Source organism: Perissodus microlepis, chromosome 8 (assembly GCF_051167445.1).
Source record: "Perissodus microlepis isolate ML-2025 ecotype Zambia chromosome 8, ASM5116744v1, whole genome shotgun sequence".
Taxonomy (NCBI): domain Eukaryota; kingdom Metazoa; phylum Chordata; class Actinopteri; order Cichliformes; family Cichlidae; genus Perissodus; species Perissodus microlepis.
Window position 1 is genome coordinate 12,534,444 of NC_140468.1, and position 26,349 is coordinate 12,560,792.

Here is a 26,349-nt window from a genome sequence, read left to right on the forward strand (position 1 = left end):
GCAGAAAAAAAAGGCTTAAGTAAATAAATGATTGATATCTCCACGCTTTCATATCTGAGTGTTTAAGAACATAGTTAGTTTATGTATAATATCTATATCAAGAGTATTATACTTCAGTTTTTGTTCATTCAATGCTACTGTACTAAATCTGACACACGCTGTGTGTACAAATGGTGAGACAAAAAGGCTAAATGCGCAATGTTAGCGTGACTATACATAAAGCGGAATGATTGCACATTTTTATCGACTAAAAAACAAGAAATTGTTGCACAAGGTAAAATTATACATACAGGCTCAAATATATACCCCTACTAATATTTGGTTGAATGTTCCTTAGCAAGCTGAACCTCAACCAGATGCTTTTGCTGACCCTCAACAAGCTTCTGGCTTAATTCTGGCTAGATATTTCACTGCTCGAGTTCCTCTAAATTGGTTGGTTTCTTGGTTTGGACCTAAGTTTTAAGCATAGTCCACAAATTTTCAATAGGGTTGAGGTCAAGGCGTGTGGAAGCCAATTCCAGATGGTTAATGTTAGCCTGCTTTATCCATTTGAGTTTGGATCATTGTCCTTTTGGAAAATCCAATTGCCACCTAGCTGTTGATTTGAGGTCACATTGAAGGATTTGGAGGTAATCCAAGCTGTCATACATACTGTTACAATGGTGACCATATTAAACCTGGCTAAAGTTCCACCTTATGAGGTCAGCATTTATTCAGGTAACGTCTGTGAACCAAAATCTCAGGCTTCAGACTGCTCTACATACTCCCCATGTATGACGTCAAAGAGAAGAGGGACATCCTTACTATGGAAATCTCATTCAGGAGCAGCAGCTGTGCACTTGTAAACCTGCTGTTCACATCTCTTGTTTGCAAAGTGCAGCCAATCAAAAGAAAGGAAGAGGGAAAAGCAGCTAAATCAACTTGTCTCAAAGCCAAATATAAGAATTTGTCAATTTCAATTGTAAAATTTGCAAAAACAAATATAATAAGCTGGAAATATCTGTCCTAAAGAGGCTTGAATGCGCGTCTCGTTTCACTTACCGTCTCGTTGCCAAACAAGATGTCGACATAAGGCATAACCTTCATCAAGGGCTCTTTAAAGAATTGGCTGATGAATGGTGCTGAGAGGTTCATGCAAAAAATTTTGTTCTTATCGGAAGCGTGTCTTGCCACCTTGACGATCGACTCCGGGGACACAGTGAGGAAAAAACCCTGAAACAAGAGAAAATATTTACTACATTATAATTTCGTGGGTTTGACTGACTTCAGCTAAATCAAACAAATTAATCTGTACAGTGCCTCCGTACAGGCAGAATTATCAGTGTTTTGACAACGGTACATAGGCCCAGAAATGACTGAACTGTAACGGGCTCCTGTGAACTGAAACACTTCCAACAGCTAATTTGTAGGTTTTGGATTCTGACGAGGTAGTTTTAGGGTGACATGGCTTGATAATCTTGAAATAACATAGCAGCCAAAGGGCAGGAAAAGGAAAAAAAGAAACTGCAGTGCTCAAACACTTATCTGAAATGGTTTCTTAGAACATAAGCGGAGCAACAAAGAAGAGGAAAAAGGGCAGGAAAAAATCCATCCAGGACAAAGCCTGTGGCTGAGCTCCAAGGCTTGTACTGGAGGAAGCAACATGCACATATCCGATGATAGGGCGAACAAAAGTCTTGTCTGGACTCTCCTTACTTGGAAACAAGAGAGGCAGGCCCACTCATTGTGTGAATGAATACAAATCAGGTAAGAAAACACCTTTGTGTTTCAGGTGGAAACCTGAAGCGAGACTCTCCTGCAAGCCACACAAAAACACTCCTCCTTTGATACTGATCTTCTTAACCTTGTTTTTCAGCAACAAGCTGCTCTGTAAAACCACTGTGTCACAATAGGGGCAAAGGGGAGGAGGGGGGGGCAAGTTTCAGCTCAGTGATACATTTAATCTTGCTGAAAAGCTTCCATTGTAGACTACAGTGCAGTTCTCATTAAAGCACTATGACATTTGCAGCAATAGAGGAGCGACCTCTATGAAAAAGAACAGGGTATAATACCAGTGAATAGAGGGTGACTGTGTAGTCAATCAAATGTACAAGGCATTACAATGCAGCCGTGCTGAGGTGAATTTTTTTTATTATGCATTCATGTGTCATTCTGCTCTCTGGCCAGACATTTTTGTTCCTCTGATGAGCTTGTACGTCCTGCGGGCGTTTTTCTCGGGGGAAAAAAGTCTTCAGGTTGAGGCTCAGGTCATCCTGTGGTTGCTGGGTCACAGTACCATCTGTCGAAGACTAAAAAGGTGTTTTCAATGGGTCCGCCGGCACAAAAAAAACTCACTCTGGGCTAATGGCCCATCACTGACCCTGACATTTTTCTTTTGCGGTGTGCCAATGTGTCAGAGGAAGGGGAGATTGTTTTCTGACACAAATGGTCTTTTTTGGTAGTTGAAAATAAACTGTCATGGTTACCGTAATGTTAACGCTGATCAAAGGCCCGTGGCTCGATCAAATATCCCGAGGGGTGGTGAACTTTAAAAGCCAGCTTCTCTAATCACACACTGGCTCTGTGTAATTTACTTCTAACCTCAGTACCACTGCCAGTGCTACTGCATTAAACTGCTCAGAAATGCAGCAGATTAAGTGATGTTTGAGTGGATTATAAGCTTGAAATACTAAAAAAAATAATTTATTCTTATTTAACCCTTCAAGTCCATTTTGGTGCTTTGGATAAACTTTAACCTCAATGCATTATGTTAATTGTCTAATTAACATGATATGTTTATTAATATGTTATTAATGCTATACAGTTTTACTAACAGACATCTGGTTAGGATGTTTCAGAGAAGAGATGTTTCACGGGCTATGAACAGCACCTCAGTATGTGAATGTAAACAAACACATAGGAGGAAGAATAGGTGACAGGGACACATCAAGAAGATGACAGCCAGGAGGAGAAAGAAGGCTTCACTAAAGGGTGAAGGGTGACTACTGGTATGAACTTTGTTTAACTGGGTGTCTGCATAGCCATTTTTATTTCTAAGAAAAAGCTATTAGTATACTAGTCTGGTAAAAAGTGTAATGTTTATGTAAATTATTTATTACTGTGGGTAACGGTATATATTACTGTTACATGCACACACAGGTAGATCCTAGGGTCCTTGCAGGTTCTGATCTGCCTAGCCACCACCTAGCAATGGGCGAAAATGACTCACTTTTTTTGCATTTCTGTACCTAAAACGTTCTAAAAACGTATAATTTTTCATTTCAGTGCAATAACATCTCATTTATACACACAAAAGCTGATATAAATACACATGGTTAGCAACCACTTAGCAATGGGCTAAAATGACACCTTTTTATGATATTGCTGATATTGTAAACACCCCTTTGTTTTATTCATGGGCATGTAAAGCAATCCTTGTGAATTAAAAGCTCAAACTGTGGAGGCTTTATCTTCCACTCTTGACTACCAAACTCACTCTTCAAAGAGCTGTAGCATCCTTAGTCTTAAGCACACAGATTTGGCTTGGAACACAGTAGCCCCTTCCTCCTGCTGTTATTCAAACCTCCTATTTAAGAGGGGCAGCCAATCAGAAGAAAGATGGCTTAAAGAGAGATTGGCTTTAACAAAGTTAAGCTGAGGATCAGTATAAGATAATTAAGGGTTATTTTAAACTATGGCTCTTAAAAGCTTCTCTAGCTCAAAAATAAGAACAAGTGGCTCTGAAAAGATCAGTCAGATAGAGAGTGAATGGAAAATACATCAGACCACCCTCCTGAAAAAAGGAATTAAATGATAGACACACAGACAGATAGATGATCTAACTCCGCTCCAAACTACAGGAACCCTGCAAAACAGTCCAACATAAACTATAATAAAGTAAAGCAAAGGAAAATAAAGAGTTTTTATGTAGTCTTTTAACATCTGTCAAAAAACTCAGCTTTAAAGCACAAAAATCCACTTAAAATATTATATAGTGTACATTATATTGCAGGAATCCTGCTCATAAAAACCATGTAGGTCGTTTCTTCCAAACGACACACCAATCTTGTGGCTTGCGGGGAGAAAAAGTCAGACTTTGAGGCATGCAAAATTCCAGTTATCATCAGTAGTCTGTGCTGACTACGCAACGGGAGAAGTTAAGTCTTTAACACTGCGACGCAGATCGTGTATCACGAATACCAGATCTAGTTTCCCAGGTGTCAGAGAGCTCTGTGAAGTGGGGTGACTATCACATTTCCAGGTCAAGATGATCAAAGTGCTGGGTACACTTCGTACAAATTCCACCCAGGCACAACATTCAATAAAGCCTTCAGAAATGCATTTTCCTGGCAGACAATAATGCAGAGCGATGTTTGGCCATGTCAGGTGGTAATTTGAGGGAAGAGCTGGAAAGGCACAGCATCCATTTTCAATGTTTACGCTAAAAAGAGGAATGACTTACACTTTAGGCAGAGAAAGAAAATGTCTAAATGCTACTCTGAGATGAAATTAGTGGTAATCTAACCATAGAGGCCCTAACCAGCAGCTAGCAGCAGCACGCTATCACACTTCCTCTGCATTGTATCAGTGTTTTCCCTGGGGCTGCTCACATCTGAAAAGCTGGGTGTGATGGATGGCATGGTGTCACTGGGCTTAAAATAAAAGTGGACATCTGAAGGGTAAAAATGATCTATTTTGGGAAGGGCATTTTCATTTGCGCCAGCAGCAGAGGTGGTCATGGAAAAGAAAAAGCTTCTTTTTTTTTAGGTCTAATTTAATTCTGCAGGAATAAGGGGGAGTGTTCAAAGTAGTGTGTCGTGAAGGTTTTATTTGACACTTCCTATTACTCAGGAATGATGGAAAGAATTTAAACTATCACCACCTCAGTGAAAAGAGTAATTACGTCCATGGCAATTGTGCTAAATTTAATCAAATCTCCAGATCTTAGTTTTATTTATAAAACCACTAATCACAGATTTGTACAGAGGATTTTCTCAATATTTCCATATGTATGAAATGAGCATATCCAATGTGTAAAAGGTTCCTTGTAGTGATAAACACAAAGAAATGCTAACATTGCTGTCCCCTTCTGCCCTAGAGATCTTTGTTACATCTTTTATCACATCACTTCACAGTTTAGCTTCGCTTAAAAGGCCAAAGTTAAATTTTCCAGGTACAGCAGGCAGCTGTTATGATATTTTGACTGCCAAGCAACAAATGGCAGAGAAACAATATTAGCAACTAGCTGCTGGTGTAAACACATATGTCCCTCAGGAAGTGGTGGACCAATATTAAATAGAACATACACTGCATTGCCAAGAGTATACGCTCACCCATCCAAATCACTGGATTCAGGTGATTCAATCACTTCAATGGGCCACAACAGTGAGCTGTTAGTTGTACTGTAACTAAGTGGAAGTGACTGGGAACAACAGCAATTCAGCCATGCAGTGGTAGGCCATGTAAAATCACAGAGTGGGGTCAGCAGATGCTGAGTTCGCCAGCTTTCTGCAGAGTCAGTCACTACAGACCTCCACACTTCACGTGGCCTTCAGATTAGCTCAAGAACAACGCATAGAGAGCTTCATGGAATGGGCTTCATGGCTGGGCAGCTGCATCCAAGCCTTACATCCCCAAATGCAATTTAAGTGTTGGATGCAGTGGTGCAAAGCATGCTGCCACTGGACTCTAAAGCAGTGGAGAAGTGTTCCCTGGAGTGACGAATAATACCTCTCTATCGGGCAACCTGGTGGCAGCCAATGCAATCACAAGGTAGTTTTCAGTGCAGTTCCCTCTGGGAACAGTCATTGTTCTGGCCAACCAGTTGGGCAATATGTATTGTTCCCAAGCAACTGGAAGTTGCCAGGGAATCGCTGACGTGATTGCTCGTTGCACATCTCTTTGGAGGTGGTGCTCACATGGTCCACCCAGGCTATGGCTAGATCTCAAAAGCAGTTGTTTGCAAATACGGTCATCGCATGAACTTCTATATTTTTTCCCCCACTGCGATCCTTTGTGGCCAACAGAAGAACTTGTGCGCTGTGCTTGAAAATACAAATCATTATTCTAGCTGTGTGCCTTCACCCTGTTTAGCACAATGTCACACTAGCCAACTACAAACCACATCATCGCTCTGATACACTGCTCACAGTTTGTGATCTTGCTGCTCGATTTCTATCTATTACCCAAACACGAGCAGCGGTTCCACATGCTTTTCTTTTTTCCTAGTTTCAGCAGAGGGCGGCCTAATGTGACTTGAGACCCTCAATTCAAGTAAAGAAAAGCTTCAATCACACAAAAAGTCTATCGTGCCATCAGAATAAAAACCTGAGATTCCTCTTTGAGCTGCCAAATGTAAAGAGTAGACAGGAATGGAGTTAAAGTGTAGAGCTGGAGAGACATTTGACAACTAAGAGCAGCTACAAGACTGCAGCATTCGACTAAGACCTGCATGAAATCAGACACAGCAGCACAATTTCAAGTTTTAAAAAACATTTTTTGGCATTTACTCCAGCGATACATAACCTTTTTCATAGCAAAGCCCTGCAAGCTAACCTCCAGTGTTTCAAAAGACTCCCAGGCCATGCTATCCCTGTCATTATCATAGACAGCCCCCCCCATCACGCTCTCTGGTGCACAGGGTTCATTACACAGAATTAGATGTCACACAGATCAGAGCGCCCGTGATGCCACACAGTGCTCTCCTCCTCTGTTATCTCTGTAAAGCACCGTTGCGAGGTGGATCGATAGCTGAGGTTTGGAGCTTCATTAGCTCAGTATGACTCCATCTCCATCAAGACACCTCTGGTATGCTACGCTAGTGTCGCGAGCTATATTTTACTCCCCGATCGTGAAGGTCGTGCTGTTTTACACACAAACACACGGGGGACAAACAAGGCCTTTCACACCTACTGTGCTGTGGGGTAGTGGAGCTGTGGGTGAATCTGTGTTAGGCTCTGGCTCAATAGACAGGAGAAAGAATGATGACAAATAAACAGAGGTAAGTGATTAATGGTGTCACAAAGTGCCTTGAGTGGAGGGGAAAAAAATTACAAGGATGAAAAGAGCTAATTTAAGGCTTTTCATTTCAAAGGAAAATGAGCGCTACAAAACAACTGGGATTTTCACAATGCTAATGATGTTTTGTTTGCATTGAAACGGCCAGTTGGTTTCATTTGGAAACAAGTTCAATTAAACCAACAGAGAAGATAAATGTGTAACAACCTCACAACATGATTGAGCATTCACCGCCCTTTTAGGATGTTTGATCTGACTGCGAGGCAATTCAGGCGCGCTGATAGCATCTGCCTCTTCTTCTTCTCTTCCATTAAGAATCATGTTCTGGTGAAGCTTATCAGACATCTAGGAATTCATTCACTTCTTCTGAGGGAGGCTGGAGGGAGGCCAACTGTACTGGAAACAGAAGGGAGGGCCCGTCTCTCTAAAGGACGCTTGGAGATGAGGAAAAGGGGGCTATCATGTCAGCCGGCATCCCCGGGGCAACATAAATGTGCCACGAATGCTGGTCTTAACAACTGGGCAGAGACATCGCTTACTGACTCCTGCAGGATTTATTTCTAAAACATTTTCTCTGGTTTAAATATTACTCAATTTTTAAGCTGGTGGATATTTTTCCCTGATGTTATACGGGTCTCTTGAGGTATTTGTGAAATATAGAGATGCTAGAAGCTAGAAGGTCAGGACCAAATATACCCAGTCATCTTCATCACACAATAAAGCCAACATCTGACGGGAGGGTGTCTCACACCACAAGCCTGTATAACCATCAGAGGCAGCAAAGACTAAGGTAGTAGCTAAAAAAAAGAAGAAAGAGGAGGTTTTAACCTCAAGTTTAGGTTACGGTTCGCTGGCATCACAACACTGGAACAATTGGTTTGATACAAGCGGTATCTCACTAAAAGTAATTCAAGATCAGCTTCAGGGTCTCTTCAGATGGCTGCCTTTTGCTCTCCCGTTAAGCTCTGCAGTTTCAAAAATGTGTTGGCCAGGGGAAAAGGCCAACTTGAGCAGGGGAGGAGGATGCCAAGGAATGTACTTAAGATCTAAAACAGACAAGATTTAAAGCCAAGAGCATTTAAATGCCAGTACTAATCCACAGAATAATTCACTGCATAGCACAAAATGACTCTCCCTTACAGATACCATATGGCACCTATATGAAGGCAAAAAATATGGCAGGAGAGACGCTTCCCTCTGTTAAAGCTGCGCTGTCTTTGTGATGAAAGCGAGAAACGAGCTCCTCTGTCTCTCACTTCCACTTGCATAGCAAGTCTATATATTTTACCCTCTCTGGTTCCCACTGCTGTTCTTGCCTCCATCATTGGGAGATTAGCCCAGAACAAACTGTTTGGTTTGCAGGGAGTTAAAATTTGCTAATGCATACACTCTCAAGTGTCCTTGTCTGCCACACTGCACTTAATTAGCATTTTAGTGTGAACAGTTTCTCTCTCCTCCAGTACCTCTGAAGAGGAAACATCACTCTGGCTCACACAAAAACACACATGAAAGTTGGGCTCCTGTAGTTTCTTTTCGCGACTCGAGAACAGGACGGGGAATGGAAAAGAGAGTTAGTGGGGGTCGATGGAAAAATGGGATAAAAGTCTGCCATCTGAAAACAGATGTTGGGGCTCCAGAGTTGTCTCTTCTGAAGCGGCTTGAAAGGACGTATTAATATATGGGTCAGATGTATAAAGCTGAGGTTCAGTGTCTGAGCGTCGACACTGCACAGGGGTTTCCAGTTTCAGTGACTCGGAGGTTGTGCACAGACAGAAACTAAATCTCCACAGACATTCCTGCTGCCGGGAAGTGAACATTTCCAAATGTACCACTCTTGTGGATGTAAATGAATTAGTGCACTTAACTCGAACACAAAAAAACGAAGAACCGAGGAGACAATCTTTCACTGTTCAGAGTCCAGTGAAAGCTAGCGCACCAGGTTGGAAAATTACAGGTAATTGCTGAAGCCATTGAATCCAGTTTGGTTTTGGTTGAAAGACTAAAATAACAAAGCTCTGATTGCTGAAAAGACAAGGGCAGGGAGCTTGGAGGCCCCATTGCTAAGAGTTAATTTGATACATATTTCTCCCTCTTGAAATGTCTGAGGTACTGGCAAGAGACGACGAAAAGAAGAAAAAAAACTGAGTGAGAGAGAGGGTGAGACCCCCGCTCTCCCTGCAAATACTATCCATCTGCCATATTACATTTAACCAGCATGAGAAGCTAAGGGAGCGCCCTTGCACAATATTGTGTGAAGGCTGTCAAACTCAATGCAGGAGCTCGGTGCCCACTGCTCAGAGCTGAGGACACAGGGCCGCTTAAATTCAGTCTAATAATAACTTCTGACTGTGTGCTTAGCACCAGGAGAACATGTGGTGGGAAAAAAGAGCTTTTAATTATTCATGGCTGCTTAAAAAACTAAAAAAAATGAAGAGAAAAAAACATCTAATTGAAACTGTGATATGATGACCCCGTGAGAAAAACACCAACAGCTTCCAGCCTACCTTTTTGAACAGTTTTTGCCTAATAAACAAATCAGAGTTATTCAAAATGAGCAGAGTAAGTTGGAAGCTGGAGGAGAAGCAAATAAAAATCCTGTCTAGAGAACATATTTTCTAAAGCGTCAAATTTTAGATGATTTCCAGTAATTTTATTGACATTTCAAAAAATATTTCAACATTTATTCTTTAAACTCAAGTGACTTCTGCACTTTTTGCACTTTTATTAAGACTTTAAGCAAGTGGCAAACTTCAGGGCTGATGTGGAAAAGCCAAAACCTGTGACTCTTCTAATGGCTCAGTCACACTGTGGTAAACAACAGGACAACAAACTTCCATCGGCAATGAAAAATCATGGTTGCCTGGTGGATGCATTGCTGTCGGAGACTGAAAAGTAGTTGGGTGACCTCACTTGGTGGGAGACGACCTGTCTCCAAATAATCGTCATCGACTCACTCATCTGCCTGCGCTCCTGGGTGTTCAGGGTGCTAGACTATTCTTTACATCACTTCCTCTATTGCCACACCATTACTCTAGACCAATCATTTTATTGCCTGCCTTTAGTGCTCTTCTGTCATTCTGACTATCATCCGTACGACTTGCTTCCCTCCTCTCCACCTCACCCTTGTCACTCACATCCAAGCCTCCATCTTCATCTACACCACCACCACTGTGCAGACTCTGGGAGGTCCAATCCTAATTCCTATCACTGCCTGGACTCCTTTCTGCAATGACGATTCATTGGAGTCTAATTGCAAAACAGGTTAGTAATCAAAGTTTGCAGTCAAGTAAGTAAGTTAGTAAGTTAGTAAGTCAACCTTCCAAATGATCTTCTCCCTATTGAAGTGGTTGTGTTCTGGTTATATTCCTATATAAAGGCAGTTTTGCTGAGCACCTGTGTCCCATTCAATTGCAAACTAATGGCACACTGACTCCGTCTTGTGTTGCCGTTTTATTGTTTTCTTAATGCACCGAAATTGCTTTGAAGATGACTGCTAGTGGCTGCGGACATTATCCTCATCCTCGGAGCAAGTGCAGTCAACTTGATCGCAAGTTGACTGCACGTGGTCGCAATAATTTTTGTCGCGCTACCTAGTGTGACAGTAACATAGTAGCTGAGTGTAAATGGCTCCAAAAATGAGTTAATCGCCCACACTGCGTAACTGAAATGACTTAAATTAATTTGACTAAAACAAAACAAAACATGGAAGAGAACTATAATCAAACCAATGCTGCAAATAATAATTAATTTCCTTACTGATTAATTATTCAGTGGGCAATAAATCAAATATGCTTTCCTCGAAATTCTATATCCACAACTTTAAAGTAATAAACTCGTAGCAAGAGTTGAGTATCATCAGACCACTGTGACAAACCCGGTGCTAACACTCAGTACTGGTAATGCTACAGCACTAAAATCAAGTTCAGAAGAAATCAATTGCCTGGAGGCAAGAAGTGTGAACTTTCATACCCTAAGCCCAATTTCCTTGAAAGTGGAGGTTCTAAATCAAATCAAGTCGAGCCAATGCACCATGGAATTATGCAAAAAATGACAAAGCTATACGAAGTGACAACTAGGAAGAAATACTGCCAAGGCTAAGAAACTTCTGAGCTTGTTTATTCACTCCACATGTTTTTATCTTTCTTGTGCCGAGATGCTACAAGTCAGCTCCGATCAGCTCTGTTTATATTTAAACCACGAGGGAGAAATATCGAATGCGCATAGATGACGTAAACATGCATATAAGGAAAAGGGGGGGCACTCATCTGAAGTTTACTATACTTGTACATGCAAGAATAAAATCTTTAAAGACTCATGATGCTATGGGGTTTTGATTTTTAAGAGAAGGGGGTCGGTTTCAGCTAAAACTTCACTGCTGCCGAGTGAAGAGTGCTTCACTACCTGAGCACGATAATCACGCTCCATGGAAATTATCTCAGCGGACGAAAAAAAGTGAAAAACACTAAAGGAGCTTTTAACTTTTTAAAGTAAATACAATAATACCATTAAAAGTTCTTGTATTTATAATCTGTCTGCGAGCCATTTTCAAAGTTATTCCTCTCCATTGCTTTAAACGGACATTTTCCTTCCTCAAAGCACTGAAATATTAGTATTGTAGGGTACTAAGAGCTTCTTGCACTTGAGAACAGCATCTCGGGCTAAGATGGATATAATGACAGCCAGAAAATGAGCCTTTCTTAAGCTGCAAACAAAACCTTAAAATCCCCAAATTCAGATGCTACTGGTAGGCGTCGGCATCACTTGCCAAAAGTAACGGGGTGAAGAAAATGTGTTAGATGTTAAATTACAATTGTCCAGAGGCATTCGCATGCTGCTCGGCTTTGATAATTCTGACTGAGAGACTTATTAGTCGCAGTGTGTTTGATATTACCTCTCTGTAGGACAAGATGACTAATGCATATCAGTGACTTATTTCAAGGAGATATACTGGATTATAGAAGGTTAAACCAGTGATATTTTAATCTGGGGCTAAATAAAACAGAGTTTAATAAAAATGAGCCTAAAAATGAGTTGTCATTGTCACCGGGCGACTCCGACCTAAAAAGGTTTTCATGCCTCATGTGTGCATCATGAGTGCTTCTAGATCTTTGGGATATTTAATCCCATATTGGCTGTGGTATTAATAACATTTACAGCTGTTTTGGTTTTGTTCACTCAAAAATAACAATATGCATTAAAAAACATTTCCATGCATTGCCGGAGTGCAAATACTAGCAGCAGGAATGCACCGAGATAAACAGTTGGTAAAAACAGTTGGATGGCAAAGCACAACGAGACGATGTGAGAAAAGTACTATTTAAATCTCAGATGAACAAAAGTACAATTTGCATTTTCTTTCACTGACCTTCAGTTAAAATTAGAGCTACATTTGGATGGGAGCTTTGCTACCGATCTAATGTTTTTTCCTGACGCAATTTTTGCAACTCTCCAGCGCAGCCGATGTTTTAATCAAGTTTCTTTCCACTGCACTGTCTCGCTTTTTGCTTTTATTAAGACATCAACTTTCTCACCTCAGTGTCGAAAAACATTCTCGCTGTATTTTGAATTTTACTTTGTAAAATGTATTTATTTATTTTTAAATGGATGTAAATGCACTTTTTTCTCTCTAATCTCTGTTTTCTCCACATAACAAACACTCAAACATATTGTTAATTTCATCTCATTTCTCATGTTTTATCCAAGTAACCCTAGCTTACTAATAAAAATGCACATGTTATGGACTCCACACCCAGGGTTGGCACATGCCGTATGAGCTGAACAGCCAACTAACATGGACAGGGAGACACTGGGCTCAAGTTGCTTTGTAATCTCCAGAGGTTATAGACTAAAATGCACCACCTAGAGTCAATTCTATCCAACTTTACATATCACATTTAAGAATAAACAAATGACTTTAAACCAAAATCATGAGCCGGTATGCATTATTGTAACTAAACACGCATAATACACCCATACAGAAATACACTTGTCTCGGTTAAGGTCAGAGTTCATGATTCAACAATAAGGAAGAGACTGGGCAAAAATGGCATCCATGAGAGACTTCCAAGGTGAAAAATACTTCTCGTACCAACAGTCAAACACGGTGGTGGTAGTATGATGTTTGGAGCTGCTCTGCTACTATCTGCTGTCTCCCAGAAAATCCTGAAGGAAACCATCAGTTTGGGTCCTGAAGCTAAAGGTTATGCACCAGGACACTGGCCAGTTTAGGTCTGGAAAGGCCAGGTCAAAGTCTGGATTCAAATCCAATTGCGATGCTTTGGCATGACCTTAAACAGGCCGTTCATGCTCGAAAACCCTCCAGTGTGGCTATATTCAAACATTTCAGCAAAGAAGAACGTGCCAAAATTCCTCCACAACAATGTGAAAAACTTGTTACCAGTTGTTGTAAAAATGTAGAAATCAGCAAGGGGGGATATATATTTTTGCAACACCATAAGTGCAAAATTATTAACAGATACAATAACTTGAGAATCCATTTGTTAAAGTTAACCCACAGAGTCAGTTTTACTCTCTAACAAACCACATCCCAACTAATTTACTTCACTCAGTAACAAACCGAGAACTCGTAGTTGTGGTGACAACATTACGAATGAAGTAAAAGCCTTTACATTATAAACCTCTTCAGCCAAGATAGCAGAGAAGGCCAGTCACTCTCTGGCCGGATTTATTATGACGAGAGCCTCTCAGACAGACAGAGAGTCAGCCTCGGCTTCTACAACCACCATCCATTTTTCTAAAATTTCAAAGTGCTTGAGATTTCTAAGTGGAGCAGTCTAAATGAAACACATGGGACGTGGAGTGCAATATGTGTGAATCCTCTCTCAATAATGTGCCCATACGTGCCAGTGTTTGGCGACTGGAGGATCCTTCTCTTTAAAGAAACAAAGAAACATTAACAAAAAAAAATGTGGTATCTAACGTGTCAGTCTGGTTGAAAAGTATCCATTACTTAATATACACCCACACTTCTCAGAGCTGAGCTGCAACATGAAAAATTACCACTTAAGGGAAAAATAAACGTATAAAGCTGGTCTGAGGAGCAGGAGGTGGAAGGTTGCCTTCTAATTGCTGGAGGGGAGAGAAACCATGTTAGAGTAAACAAAGTCTGATCGATGGTGGGGATTATATCAGAAAGAGCCTTTGGCCTTTGGCCAAGACGAGCAAACACACTGGTCTCTGTCTCCGCTACAGATGGAAAAAATAGCCAAGGCAAGAAGCTGGAGAGTTAAAAGCATTATATTTCACAGGGGTGGGGGTGGTGGAGGGGCAGACAGAGAGTAGTACAATGCCAGATATGACATGTAGCCAACTATATCATGTCTTGGCTATTTGTATCAGACAGAAATGCCAGTAGATAAGAGAGCAGTGTTGTGAGTGTTATGGAAGGCTGTTCCGGCTGGAGGCTTAGCTTTAGGTCAGGCTATACTCCCACAGCGCTGCAGTGTTGTGTGTGAAACCTCTCAATCACCGCACGCACAAGTTCAACGCGCTGTTAGCTGGTCACGGCCGGGGAGAAATGTGTTCTGTACACTCTCGGCTTCAATGTGGCAATTGCAATTCACATAAGCCACTTAAGGAAATCTGCAGCGGGAGAGAAAAAGGTATAGAACTGAGAGGGGGGGCTTACGAGTTACTCGAGTCTTTTAAAGACCGAGGCTCGTCATCAGGTCGGGTTCCCTTTTTTTTTTTCTTTTCCATCAAGTCTTCTAAATGAGTTCACTTCATTGCTTTTAACCTCCTTTAAAGGTATTAAGTGTGAAAATAACATAATTAATCACTTCTGCCTGAAACATGTTTAATTTCAAGATGTAATATGAGCAAAAGTGCTTTTCTATTTAAAAAAAGAAGCATGTGCAAAATTTAAGCTATTCTGCCTGGGATGTCATTCAGTGCAAAACGAATACTAATGACTTTTGAATCCATTCAGTGACTCGCTTCAATTTGTGATTTATATTAATAGCCCGTGTATTGCTTTCTCCACATCCAACAGTGCCGTGTTCTGCTAAATTTCACCATAATATTCATGTCGATAAACAGGTGACGACTTGGAGAAAGGGCTGATTATATTTGCTAATCCCCAAAGAAATTAGGCGAGATTGATGAATGCGTGCATATACTCCACACAAAGCCTTGGGAGTCTCTAAAAGCTGTTACCATGGTGGTATCCCATTAGAATAACAAACATTTCCCCTGGATGTTTAACATCGCTTCCCAGTGAGCAAAGCCCTCCCTAAACCTCCCCTCTCTCTCACTCTCTCTCAAGCACCTGCCTTCACATTTTCCACTTCTAAAATTCCACCAGCCGCCTGGAAAAAAAAAAAGGGAAGGGAAGGGTGAAATATGAAATACAGTTAGGAGAAAACTTGAGTGCCAAAAAAAGGACTTTTCTTCAAACCCGTAATAACTTTCCATGGGAATAAGGAGAAACTTAAAAAGAATAACACTTCCCCTTGATTTTCTACTTCTACCACTTTTTTAAGCAGGCAGTGAATTTCCTGGAGTGATAAGGGCTTAGCCAATGTAATCCTCAGAGGACCCTTCTCTGGCATGCCAGGAATCAAGAAACCTTTCCTCTCCCTCTCAAAAAAAAAAAAAAAAGACAGAGAGGGAGAGGCGGCAACAGTAGGTTTGGGAACAAGGAGGAGAGGCAGCCAGCATGCCATCTCCCGCACATGCTGGCGAATGCAAATTAGCATGTGTGGAAAGAGCAGCCGGACTCGCCTCAGCTGGAGATCAACGGAGGAATATTGATATGACAATGCAAGGAGCTTCCCTGACACAGACAGCAGGGGCCACTGAGGATGCTCTAATTGGCCTCATGCAAAGAAAAGGGTGGGATTGGCAGGGCTGTGGGGGCAGCCATAAATGTTTCACAGAGATTGATTCATTATCAGTTTGCTCAACAGGCTGGGTGGGCCTCGTAAAAGTGTTACATCTTCAACTGGTAGCATGTAAGTCACTGGCACCGCGACAGGACAGAATATATCATCCTGACCTTTCACTTCAGATATTGAAATGAGAGCCTGAAACATGACTTGCCACACCGCAGGACTACCACTCTTGCATTTCAAAATTGCAGACTGCAGAAGGCTAGTGCGATGATAGGTGACAGCGCGAGGGAAAACATTAATAATTTACCAACGCCTCCTCTGTCAGGATGTGCGGTGCTATGATGTGCTTTTTTTCCCCCTTACGTTAGACGCCAAAGCTGGCGGGGCAAGTTTGAGGTGTAAATATTCTTTTTGATTAAGATCCTACTACATTGTCGTGAGGGGGGAAAAAAGCAGGCCTAAAAAGTTTGACAAATTAACCAATTTCCTGAGTTTTGTAACTTCTGGTTTGCATTACTGCCCAATTAACGGCTTCTGTATCATTAACACTTACGCGCACAACACCAACCTCTAAGACTGCTACACGAGCGCTCGTAAAGATTTACAGCCAAACTCTCTTCCGTCTTTTAATGTGGTTAAACAAGTCATTTTCTGCCCAGTGATAAATGTGCCCAAATTATTCAATATCCCCGCAAAAAAATAAAAAAATAAATAAACGTGTGTGTTAAAAAAGAACCGAAGGCTTCACAGGCACGCTGATCACTGGAAGCCATTTAAGAGCCGTGAGAAAGGCAGTTGAGCATCTCAGCTTCTCGCTGGGTGGTTGGTTACATGTGGCTGACACATTTGCATCTTCAAAAGATGCACACAGACAACCTCAATATGTGTCAGAATGTCTGGGCGGCATGTGGAAAACCCCCGTCCTGCCTCTGAAGAGGTTTCCTCCCCCCTCTCAAAGACTATACGACATCTCGTTGTCCTTTATCTGTCAAGCAGTTGCTTCGAAAAAAGTGAACTGTAAACACGTTGCTTGGACTGGATGCACAGAAAGCAGTTGCTGCGTGCGCTGCGGCGCTGTCTGCTCTGCACTAAAACCAAAAAAAACGCTGCAGGAAACACCAAATCAGGAGCCATTACACAGCAACAAATATGACAGGAACAGTGCCTCGCATTATTTGAGCTCCAAGACTCATTCACTCAGTGTCTCTTCCAATGAGCGTGAACAATGCAAGCAGAGTGTGCATTGTGCTGCAGAGCAGGAGACTGTTCCTCTGAATTGGGGGTAAATTACAAAAGAGGCCTGTGCAAATTAGACGTGATGGCTTCATAATACGTCTGAAGTGTCAGCTTCTCCAGAAACTTATCCCCAGGCTACACTCACGGATCGGCGCTTTGAACTTCCAATTATTGCTGCCAAACTGCAGCAATCACCACGCTGTAAAACAATGATTGTAGCACTGCAAAAACACACAGGATCAATCCTGACTCATCAGGGTTTACCGACTCAAAATATGCACTCATTACACGGTGCAGGTAATCTATAGACATAAGGAAAACACATATCCAACCTTTTGGCTTTAAACAGTAGCGTGCAAGTCTTTACTTTTCCTTTCTGATGCAACTTTTCGAATCGCGGTCCTCGAAGAAGATTAATATCTCTGAAGTGCTTGTAGTGGTTTTAATCCTGGGAGACCATTTGTTACAGAAGGAAGAAGAGGACTGGAGGGAAACAGCTGTATTTCAAGAGGAAACATCTAGAGCTAGTGCTCCCGCCTGCTATTCATTTGCTGAGGGAATATATTCAAGTGCTATCACGGTTCCATAAGATTACTGCACAGAGAGGACTCGTAAACAGAAACACAAAACCCGAACAGGATCTGGCAAATGTGTGCAGCTGCTAAGCAATTTCATATTACAATATGACCTCTTACTCACGTATAATTCTGCTGGCGAAGAAATAAATTACCTTTGCAATTTGGGACACCTCCAAAGGTGCTACTGGGTGCCATTTGTCTGCAATATGTTCGGAGATTGTGAGGCTGCAAAAACTGAAAAGAGAGGCTAAACCCAGGCGGGATGACCGGGTCGAACACCTCAGTTGATCCGGAAAAAGTGACCACGACGGATGAATAGAGTGAGACAGAGAGTAAAATGGAGCCCAGGGAGGTGGGGGGGGGGGGGGGGGGGGGGGGGGTGCTGACAGAAAGGAAAGAAAAATGCTTCCCGTAAACACACACCAAGAATTATTTACTCACAAGGCTAAACATTAAACAGTCGTCTCATCCGTAATTAAGCCTCGTTTTTATTTCCCAGTGACAAGTAAGCAAGATACATGGGACGTCTAGTTGAGATGCATCAATATTGTCTCCTCAACTCCGCCTGCTACATAATTAATACACGCACTGACATGACATGGATATGATATGACAAGAGTATCAGAGGCGAAGACTTCGAGAAAGAGCTGAGTGGATGCATTTTTCATGAACTGCCGAGCTCCCCAGCCAAAGTTCTAGACATGATTTTTCCGCATTAGCGAGGAAAAAGGGGCAAGGAGGGCAAGAGAGACAAATATGTGAGCGGGAATGAAAACAAACCTGGAATTTTATAGAAAGCTGCAGTAATGCTGAGACGTCCACATCGCTCAGACAAGAGGCTGGCTTTGGCCTTGTATCCACCTTTTTAGCTATCGGGTCAGGGTCTGGTTTAAAAGCTGCAAATGCAATACAACCTATTTGTACCTTCTGATGCCTGATGTCTCAACATCTGACAGGCTGTGCCTGTGAATTCTTAATAAAAACGAAGGCTGGATTTCTTTCTTTTTTTCCATTTCACCCCGGATAGGTTAAGCTATAAATAGCTTTGATTTCTGCTTCTGTGGAAGAAAAAAACCCCAGCACAGGTGTAGAGAAGAATTCATTTTGCAGTGTATTTGGACAAGGCTGCTGTGCTCTGGTACAGGAGGAGGGTGGGCAGTCTTGCAGGGGCCATTCCTCCTCATTCAGAGCCATTACCACCCCACTGTCACTGTCAGTCTGTCCCGTCACCCATCACAGAGCCCAGAGTGTGCTCAAACTTCACAACTAAATCACATTCTGCACACAAATGGCCGGGGCCACGCTGCAGCTACTGTATCTAATCTAATCTGTGCATCTCTTGTGTCCCCACACACACACACACACACACACATATAAAACATAAAAGTTTCTGGAAAGGCAGGCCAACATCTTAGCTCCTCAATTTTGTACAATTTCACCATGTGTGGTGAAACAAGAGTCAGCGATGCAAATCAGAAATCGGGGTTTGCCTCGATTATTGGAGCTTTATCATCTCATTAAGAAACATGGAGGCATTTCTCAAATGAGCGTGCGATATTCCCATTAAAAAGCCAAATAAGGGAGTACTTAGAACACATCAACGCGAGTCCTTGGGAGAGAGGGGAAAGTAGTTTTTCGATTGATAAGCTTACAATCTGGTCAGTTTAAAAAACAAACAAACAAAAAAAGCACCTAGGGGAGGCAGCAATTTAGCAGAAAGAGCAGAGCGAATGTTCTCAGGTGGCCCTGATGGCCACTTGTCTGCCCCTCAGTGTTATAATGCCCCGGTACAAAACGGCACATCGTATTAAAAACTTGACAGATTTATTATTACAGTTGTTTAACCTCTTCATAATCAAATCATGTTAGGGGTTCAAGGAGACACTCTCTCTCACTCTCTCTCTCTCCCGCTGAATTACAAACATCTAAATTCTTGCTCTGTGGCTGGATCCAGTCACCCCATGCAGGCACATTTCCTGTTTACATCCAGCATCATTAAATCAAGTGTATGGGGGGGGGGGGGGATATTTAAAAAAAAATTACATGAATCACGCCACTATTTACACTTACAAGTCCCGTGTTAGAATCGCAATAGGAAACTGCTTTTCACAGCCATTATGTTGTGCCTAGGGGAAATAATAGGGTACAAAGTTAGTATTCGCCCCTCGCTTTGTCCACTGAAACAGTCATAGCCTTTGTGGTACAAGCTGCACTGCTAACACTCAAAGAGCTGATTGGCAGGATACAAATTTATCACTATTAAAGTGAGTGGGCAAAGCCGCATTAATCCCACAGGCTATGTGTGACAGACAGGAAGGGTGACGTGCTGGCATATTGCGTTACATGTCCAGTAATTGCCGCGGCGCAGAGTGCTCAGAGGTGAAATCGTAGCGTACAGTACGACGGCGAGAGAAGCATGTCATCGGGCCAACGGGAGAGGACTGTCATTAGCCGCGGGACGTTGATGATTGAGTAACACTCTTACTCTTCTGCTGCAGAGGAAAAACAACCAGATGCCTTCGGCACAATCAATACAGTTTGAGCGGCTGGAATTCAAATAGAGACTATTCTGGCTGCGTGACACGGGATGAATACACTATTACTTATTCTGGCTCCATTCAATGTCATCATCAGCCTTTACAGTGTCAGATCCGCTCAATAAAGGGCATTATTTCCAAAAGGATAAGCGCTGCATTAATCCTTTTATGCTGCTTTCAGCAGGATAGACTCTCCCATAGCTAATATTAATGTGCTGGGTGTCAAGAGTGAGATGGCTAATCCTGATAACTCAGGATGTACAGTCAACTTTGCAGATGGCTATCTGCCCCGCGCTAGCACTCCTAATAGGCACAGGAACAGGATGTACTTTTAATGCTGCACTTCCCGAATGTCGTCTTCAAAGAAAACGATAATTTTCAACGGGGCTTTCTGAACTGAGAAGATAAGCCAGGGAACGGGGGAGGACAAAATAAAAATGATGCTTGCCTCAGAGAGGAAAAATAGCTTCCTGATATAGTCCTAGCTCCCTCTTTAAAGCTGACACCTAGAACATACAGTTTATCAATTATACATGAAGCCAGAATCCATCTTCTGTTGGCAGCTTGTTTGGATCCGGCCCGAGCCCTCTGAGTGGTGAAATGTGTCTGGGAGCCCCCATCCCTCCTGTCGCCTTTTTCCACTTGCAGCCTGTCCTTAAATCAATCCCTTTTTAGGCCTGAATTTATTTTTCCTGTAACAAATCTGTCTTGGCAAATGATGTCACATAAGCGGGGAGAATGACAGCCTGATGTCTATGTGGGGAACATCAACCTTGCTCCAGCAGCCTCCTCCCAAGGTGAGTAATCATGCTGAGGAGCGGTGCAGAGTGTGGATGCCAGCCAGAGTCCAAACAAACCCAGAGTCTGTTGCTCAAGATAAACAAACCAATTAGGGGGAAGGCATGTTATTCCTCAGTTGGTGGGATATTTGCTAGATGGAAAATAATCAATGCATTCTTATTTCCACGGAGTGAAGCTGAAAAAGTCCTGAGCAGAATAAAATCTAGGCTGAGAGGCAGAGTAAAATTATTCATTAGAATAAATAAATAAATAAATAAATAAATAAATAATGGGACTAAACTAGCTACTAGTCATGTAATTAATCCATACAGGCTCAGTGGAGAGGGGAGAGCACAGAGGGGAAGATTCATCAGAGCTTTTTTGCCCCCTTGCTCCCAGGGATACATGCCCTTCTTGTGTGGATGAGTCAGCTTACATCTTCTGACAACTGTGAGCCAAGGGCTTTGTCAAAAGGAACCACAGTTATTGTTTTGATTGGTCCCCCCTTGTTATGTTGGGAGCGCAAAATGCTTTCAAATGTGATTGCGCCACAGCATCTGAAAATAAAGCACGCACATATAGAACATCAAAAAAAGGACATGTCTGCTTTTTATTTACTGAGGACAATCATTTGGCACTTTGGCGCTCTCTCTGGCCTCTCCCCGACACTGGAGCGAGCAGCACTATCGGTAATTGCGGGGAGCGGCCTCGGTGGCCGGCCAAAAGCATTAGACAACTGGGCTCACGGTGCATGACATTCAAGCTGGCTAGTAACGACGGACGCTAATCAAAGCGTCTCTGGCCTCCCCGCGACAGTGTGACTGGAAGACTTTTGCCCAGTTGGGGTGATGTGCAGCTGCTCTGGCTGCCTTTCCACATTTCCCCCCGCAGGGCCTGGGCACCAGGCTAACCACTGGCACAAGACTTTAGATGCTGGAGAAACAAGAAAAAAAATGGCGGAGGCTAACAATAAAACACATGAAAAATAAATCAGAGCCAGCTTGTTAGCATGGCAGGGAGAGGAGCAAAGAGGAAAAGAGAGAGAGATGGGGACAGAGAGAGGAAGTCGGAGCGGGGAAAAAAAAAGAACTGGGTTAAGAGATTTAATGTGCTGCTGAAAATCTGACACTTGCCAGAGGTCCAAATGTTCCACCAGAGCAACGGCAGCCCTGCCGGCTAAGTCTCTTTAAAGCCTCCAAAGCTGCTTACAATATACACTTGAGAAACAATAGATAAGGTCAGAGTAGTAGCCTATGTCTGAGTGGGACCATGTATGAAAGATCAACACTTTCACACTGCGTGTGCTGACCTCAGGCATGCTGACGGCAACCCGGGGAAAAAGACGTTTGTATTAATTCTGAAGCAATTAAGTGACTGATTAGACAAGTACACTTTTTTTTTTCCAATTTCAGAAAGTAAAAACAGGGCGATGACAAAATCTGAACGATTTGAGGAAAGTATTGAATTGCAGTTTTGCCTTTGCGGTTTGATTTTGAATTAGTTCTGACTTTCTGTACCTTCCTACCTGAAAGACTAATAAAAACAGATCACGTCAAAGTAACTCAAGGGATACTTTTTGACATTTACTTGATACCATCTTGTTGCTTCGGCAGTAAGCTTAGCTTAAAGGGTCCTAAAGTCCCAAAGTAAAGAATTCCCACTAACAGATTGTGTAAAGTTGACTAATTAGTACATTCCATGTTGTTTGATTAATCCTTATGAAGACAGAAAAGATAAACCGCTTGAGAAAAAGCACTTACATTTTGGGAGTTTCGCTTATGTACGACTAAAAGCAGAGACTCAAAGAAATCACTGCTACATATTATTACTTAAAAAAAAAATTAGGTTGGCTTCACAATGCAGCAGATATTGGACTGAGATCAGCCACTAACTTAGGAAAGAATCTTACCATTAAACAAAATTCAAGAATGCATCATCAACACATGAATGAATCATTTGCTTTCAGGCCTGATTTATGAACTAATGTTTCAGATGAGACAGCAACTACTAAAAGCAGCTTACAACTCTAATTTCACTGTACGTCACATTACACTGCAACAAAAAAACGAGCAGAACTCTATATGGGTTAATTATTTACGTTACATTCTCAAGGATTCAGACCATTAGACAGTCAAAATAAAACGACTGCTAGCCAATGCTTTTTACTTATAACTAATAATTAGAGAATATAAATTACCTTTTCTCATGATAACTCGGTAAAAATATTACTACAGCCTCCTCGGTGGTTGCCCAGTGATTGCACTGAATTTTGTGGCTGTCAGAGACGAATATACCATCTGCTGCCTAGAAGTTGAGCATGCAACACCCTCAACCCTGGGATACCTGTGCAATCGCTTTGGACTGGCTGCAATCACTGTCAAACAGACTGGAGAAGATGTGCAAATAACTGCTGCCTAATTTATAAGCGGACACAGATTACCGACAAGTTGCAATCAATCTTAAACAGTCTGCGCTGATGGCCAACTCATCCGTGATCCAGCTCTTTGCAGTTGGACTCTCAACTCAACTGGTAGCCAGCTGGTTGTATTAAGTTCCCATGTCCTTTTGCATTTAAATCACTGAGGAATTTATGTATTGCTGTTTTAGGATTCTGAACTCTTTTTGAAGGTCTCCACCGAGTCAGCTTGGAAAGATCGGTCCCCTCGAGTTCGGAAACGAGTAGGGGGACCACTAAAAGGTTTCGATTCGATGACCTCAGGTTGTGAGAAGAGGTATGTATATGAATCAAATCAGCAATATAGGGAGAAGCCTGTCCCTGTAATGCTCTAAAGGTTAAAACTAAAATTTTAAAATGGAACCTAAATCTGATCATATGAGCTACCTTTTTTTAACGGGTCAGTAGTCCCACTGCAGAGTTTTGAACAACCTGTAGATGAGCTAGCCCTTACTTGTTTAGATAAGTAAACAGACTAGTACAGTAGTGGAGTCTTGTAGAGATAAAAGCATGGATTCATCTAAAGGTCATTTGTTGACACGACAGATATAAGTTTTGAAATGTTCCTCAAGTGAAAAAAAAGCATGTTCTTACTATTTGATTTAAATTTCCCTCTAAAGAAAAAGCTTCATCAAAAATAATACCTAGATTTCTAAGGTTATGCTTCTGTGAGTAACCTAAATCACCCACTTGCTGTTTAATATCAGACATTGCACTGTCCGGTACAATAATCAAAGTTTCAGTTTTGTCTGGGTTTAGCTGTAAGCAAATGTCGTTCAACCATTGTTGAATGTTTAATGTCTGATTAAGTCAATCAGAGCGGAGAACTATGAACTTCAGCCAGAAGGTTTAAATGAGTAGTAAAGCTGAATATCGTCAGCAAAAAGATGATAAGATACATCAGGAAACTGCCGCATTGTCTGGCCTAAAGGAAAAATGTATATTAAAAACAGAATAGGTCCCAGCATGGAGCCCTGAGGAACTCCACACAGCAGCTCTGTGGATTCAGACATGATCTGGTTTGCAAACACACTAACATTGTATTGTATTATAAGGTAAAGACCCTGCAGTAATAGAGCAAAAAAACCCAACAATCAGATGAGCCCCCATGGGCAACCACTTGGCGAAAGTAGAAATGAAGAATTCCCTTTTCACAGGAAGAAACCTCCGGCAGAGGCAGGAAGGATTGAAGGTAAGGGGAGGGAGACAGGACAATTACATCCCACACAGAATTAAAGGGTCTGAAATACTAAAAAACCTTCTGGAATACAATGTCAGTAAATTCATTATAAAATACTGTACATCAGCCTCAAAAGTCATTATTGTCATTTTAATTCACAGTGTATCCAGCATAAAATGACAGAACAAAGCTGTGCCCTAGCTTATTGTAGATCATAAACAAATTAAAGCATAAAAGGAAAAATGAAACCTTGCAGAAGGAAACAATTCTCAGAGAACAGTGTCCCACATCTGCTGAACAGAGATGCACATCTGTGGTGACTCTTTGTAGGCCTCTTTCAGAAACTGTCACAGTGACCTCAGTGCTACAGATGTTTTGTGGCGAGGAGACGATTCCAGCAATATTTACTCAGTCAAGGCTTTATTCTCCAGCGTGATAATGTAACACCGTCTGACACTTAACTCTACTCACTATCTTTGCCCAGGAGACATGCTATCCTAAAGCGTTTGCGGTTCCATCATGTGAATCTTAATCAGATACTTAGCCAGTAGAGCAGGTTTTTACTCTCCCTGGTGAGAGTATCAACACATGGCCATCAGGCACAATTCACAGCCGCAAAGTGGCTATTTATTTTCTGCTCAGCATTACTTGACAAATAATTACTCAGTCTATTCAATTAAGCCGTGGAACTCACACAAATGGCCACAACATCCCAGTGTAGCACTGAAACATTATTCCACGTTTTACAACTCGGTCTCATGAATAAAAAGGCACACACATGGCAGGTGCTTTGATGCCTAGGGAGCGAGGGGACAAGGTGATGGCAAGCAGAAATATCATTAAGTCCAAACTATTTCATCCACAGGAAAACAGCCTTGTTGTCGGTGGAGCAGATGCGCAGAGTAATCTGGGATGAAAGGACATGGTGTTTTCCCGACTGCAGAAGAAAAACAATTTTTACAAGGTGACGTGTGTAGAAGCAGAGAGTCGCAATGCTGCTAGAGCACTATGGACCGCATCCTGGGAGCTTACCACAGGTGCAAAACAATAGATTTTTAATTGCGTTTATTATTTTTTATTATTAATTTACAGATCCAACCGAGTCACAAATAGCAGACTGATAATTTCTGTGCAATCAATGCATCAGTGAAGGGGTATCAGAGGTATTTAATGTGAGTTTCTTGTCTGTCTGTGACTTTACCACCTCTATTTTTTTACTTTTTTTTACTTCACTTAGCTTTATTTTGACCTCAGCAGCAGAGAGAAGAAGTTAGGAGGACTGTAAATGACAGCTAAAGACAATGCAACTGTCACAATGAGATTAAATGAATAAAGTTTTTAACAAAATAACTATATAACATTAAAAAGTTTTTCTTTGTTCCATTGGTATTTTTTAATCTAAGAATAAATATAAATTCAACAAAGGTATTTGTATTTATGTATTGATTATATTTTGTTTTATGAAGCAATGCCTGGGTAAAGCTAACTGAGTAGCACAGCTTACTAATTTAACAATGGCATCAAACTAATATTCTGCATTGACTGAATCCTCAGTCAAGGTTCCTGCAACTATACAGGAATGAAAAAAAAACCTTTTAAACTTCACACAGAAATCTGTGCACAATAATAAATACATAAAGATCAATACATAACCCGCTGCGTACGATGAGAACTTCCTCTCCATAATAAACAAGGTGAAATCTTGACATCCTGAAAACCTTCAGCACAACAACAC

General features: G+C 41.7%; 1 protein-coding gene across 2 annotated transcripts in view; it reads right to left on the reverse strand.

The window, feature by feature from the left end:
* The window catches only part of LOC146381502 (adenosine kinase-like), a 126,387-nt gene that overhangs the window by 37,981 nt on the left and 62,057 nt on the right, over positions 1-26,349 (reverse strand). For both annotated transcript variants that reach the window (XM_084937572.1, XM_084937573.1), the window contains exon 7: positions 1,042-1,212. In XM_084937572.1, coding sequence (XP_084793698.1) covers positions 1,042-1,212 — 171 coding nt within the window. The remainder of the gene's footprint in view (positions 1-1,041; positions 1,213-26,349) is intronic.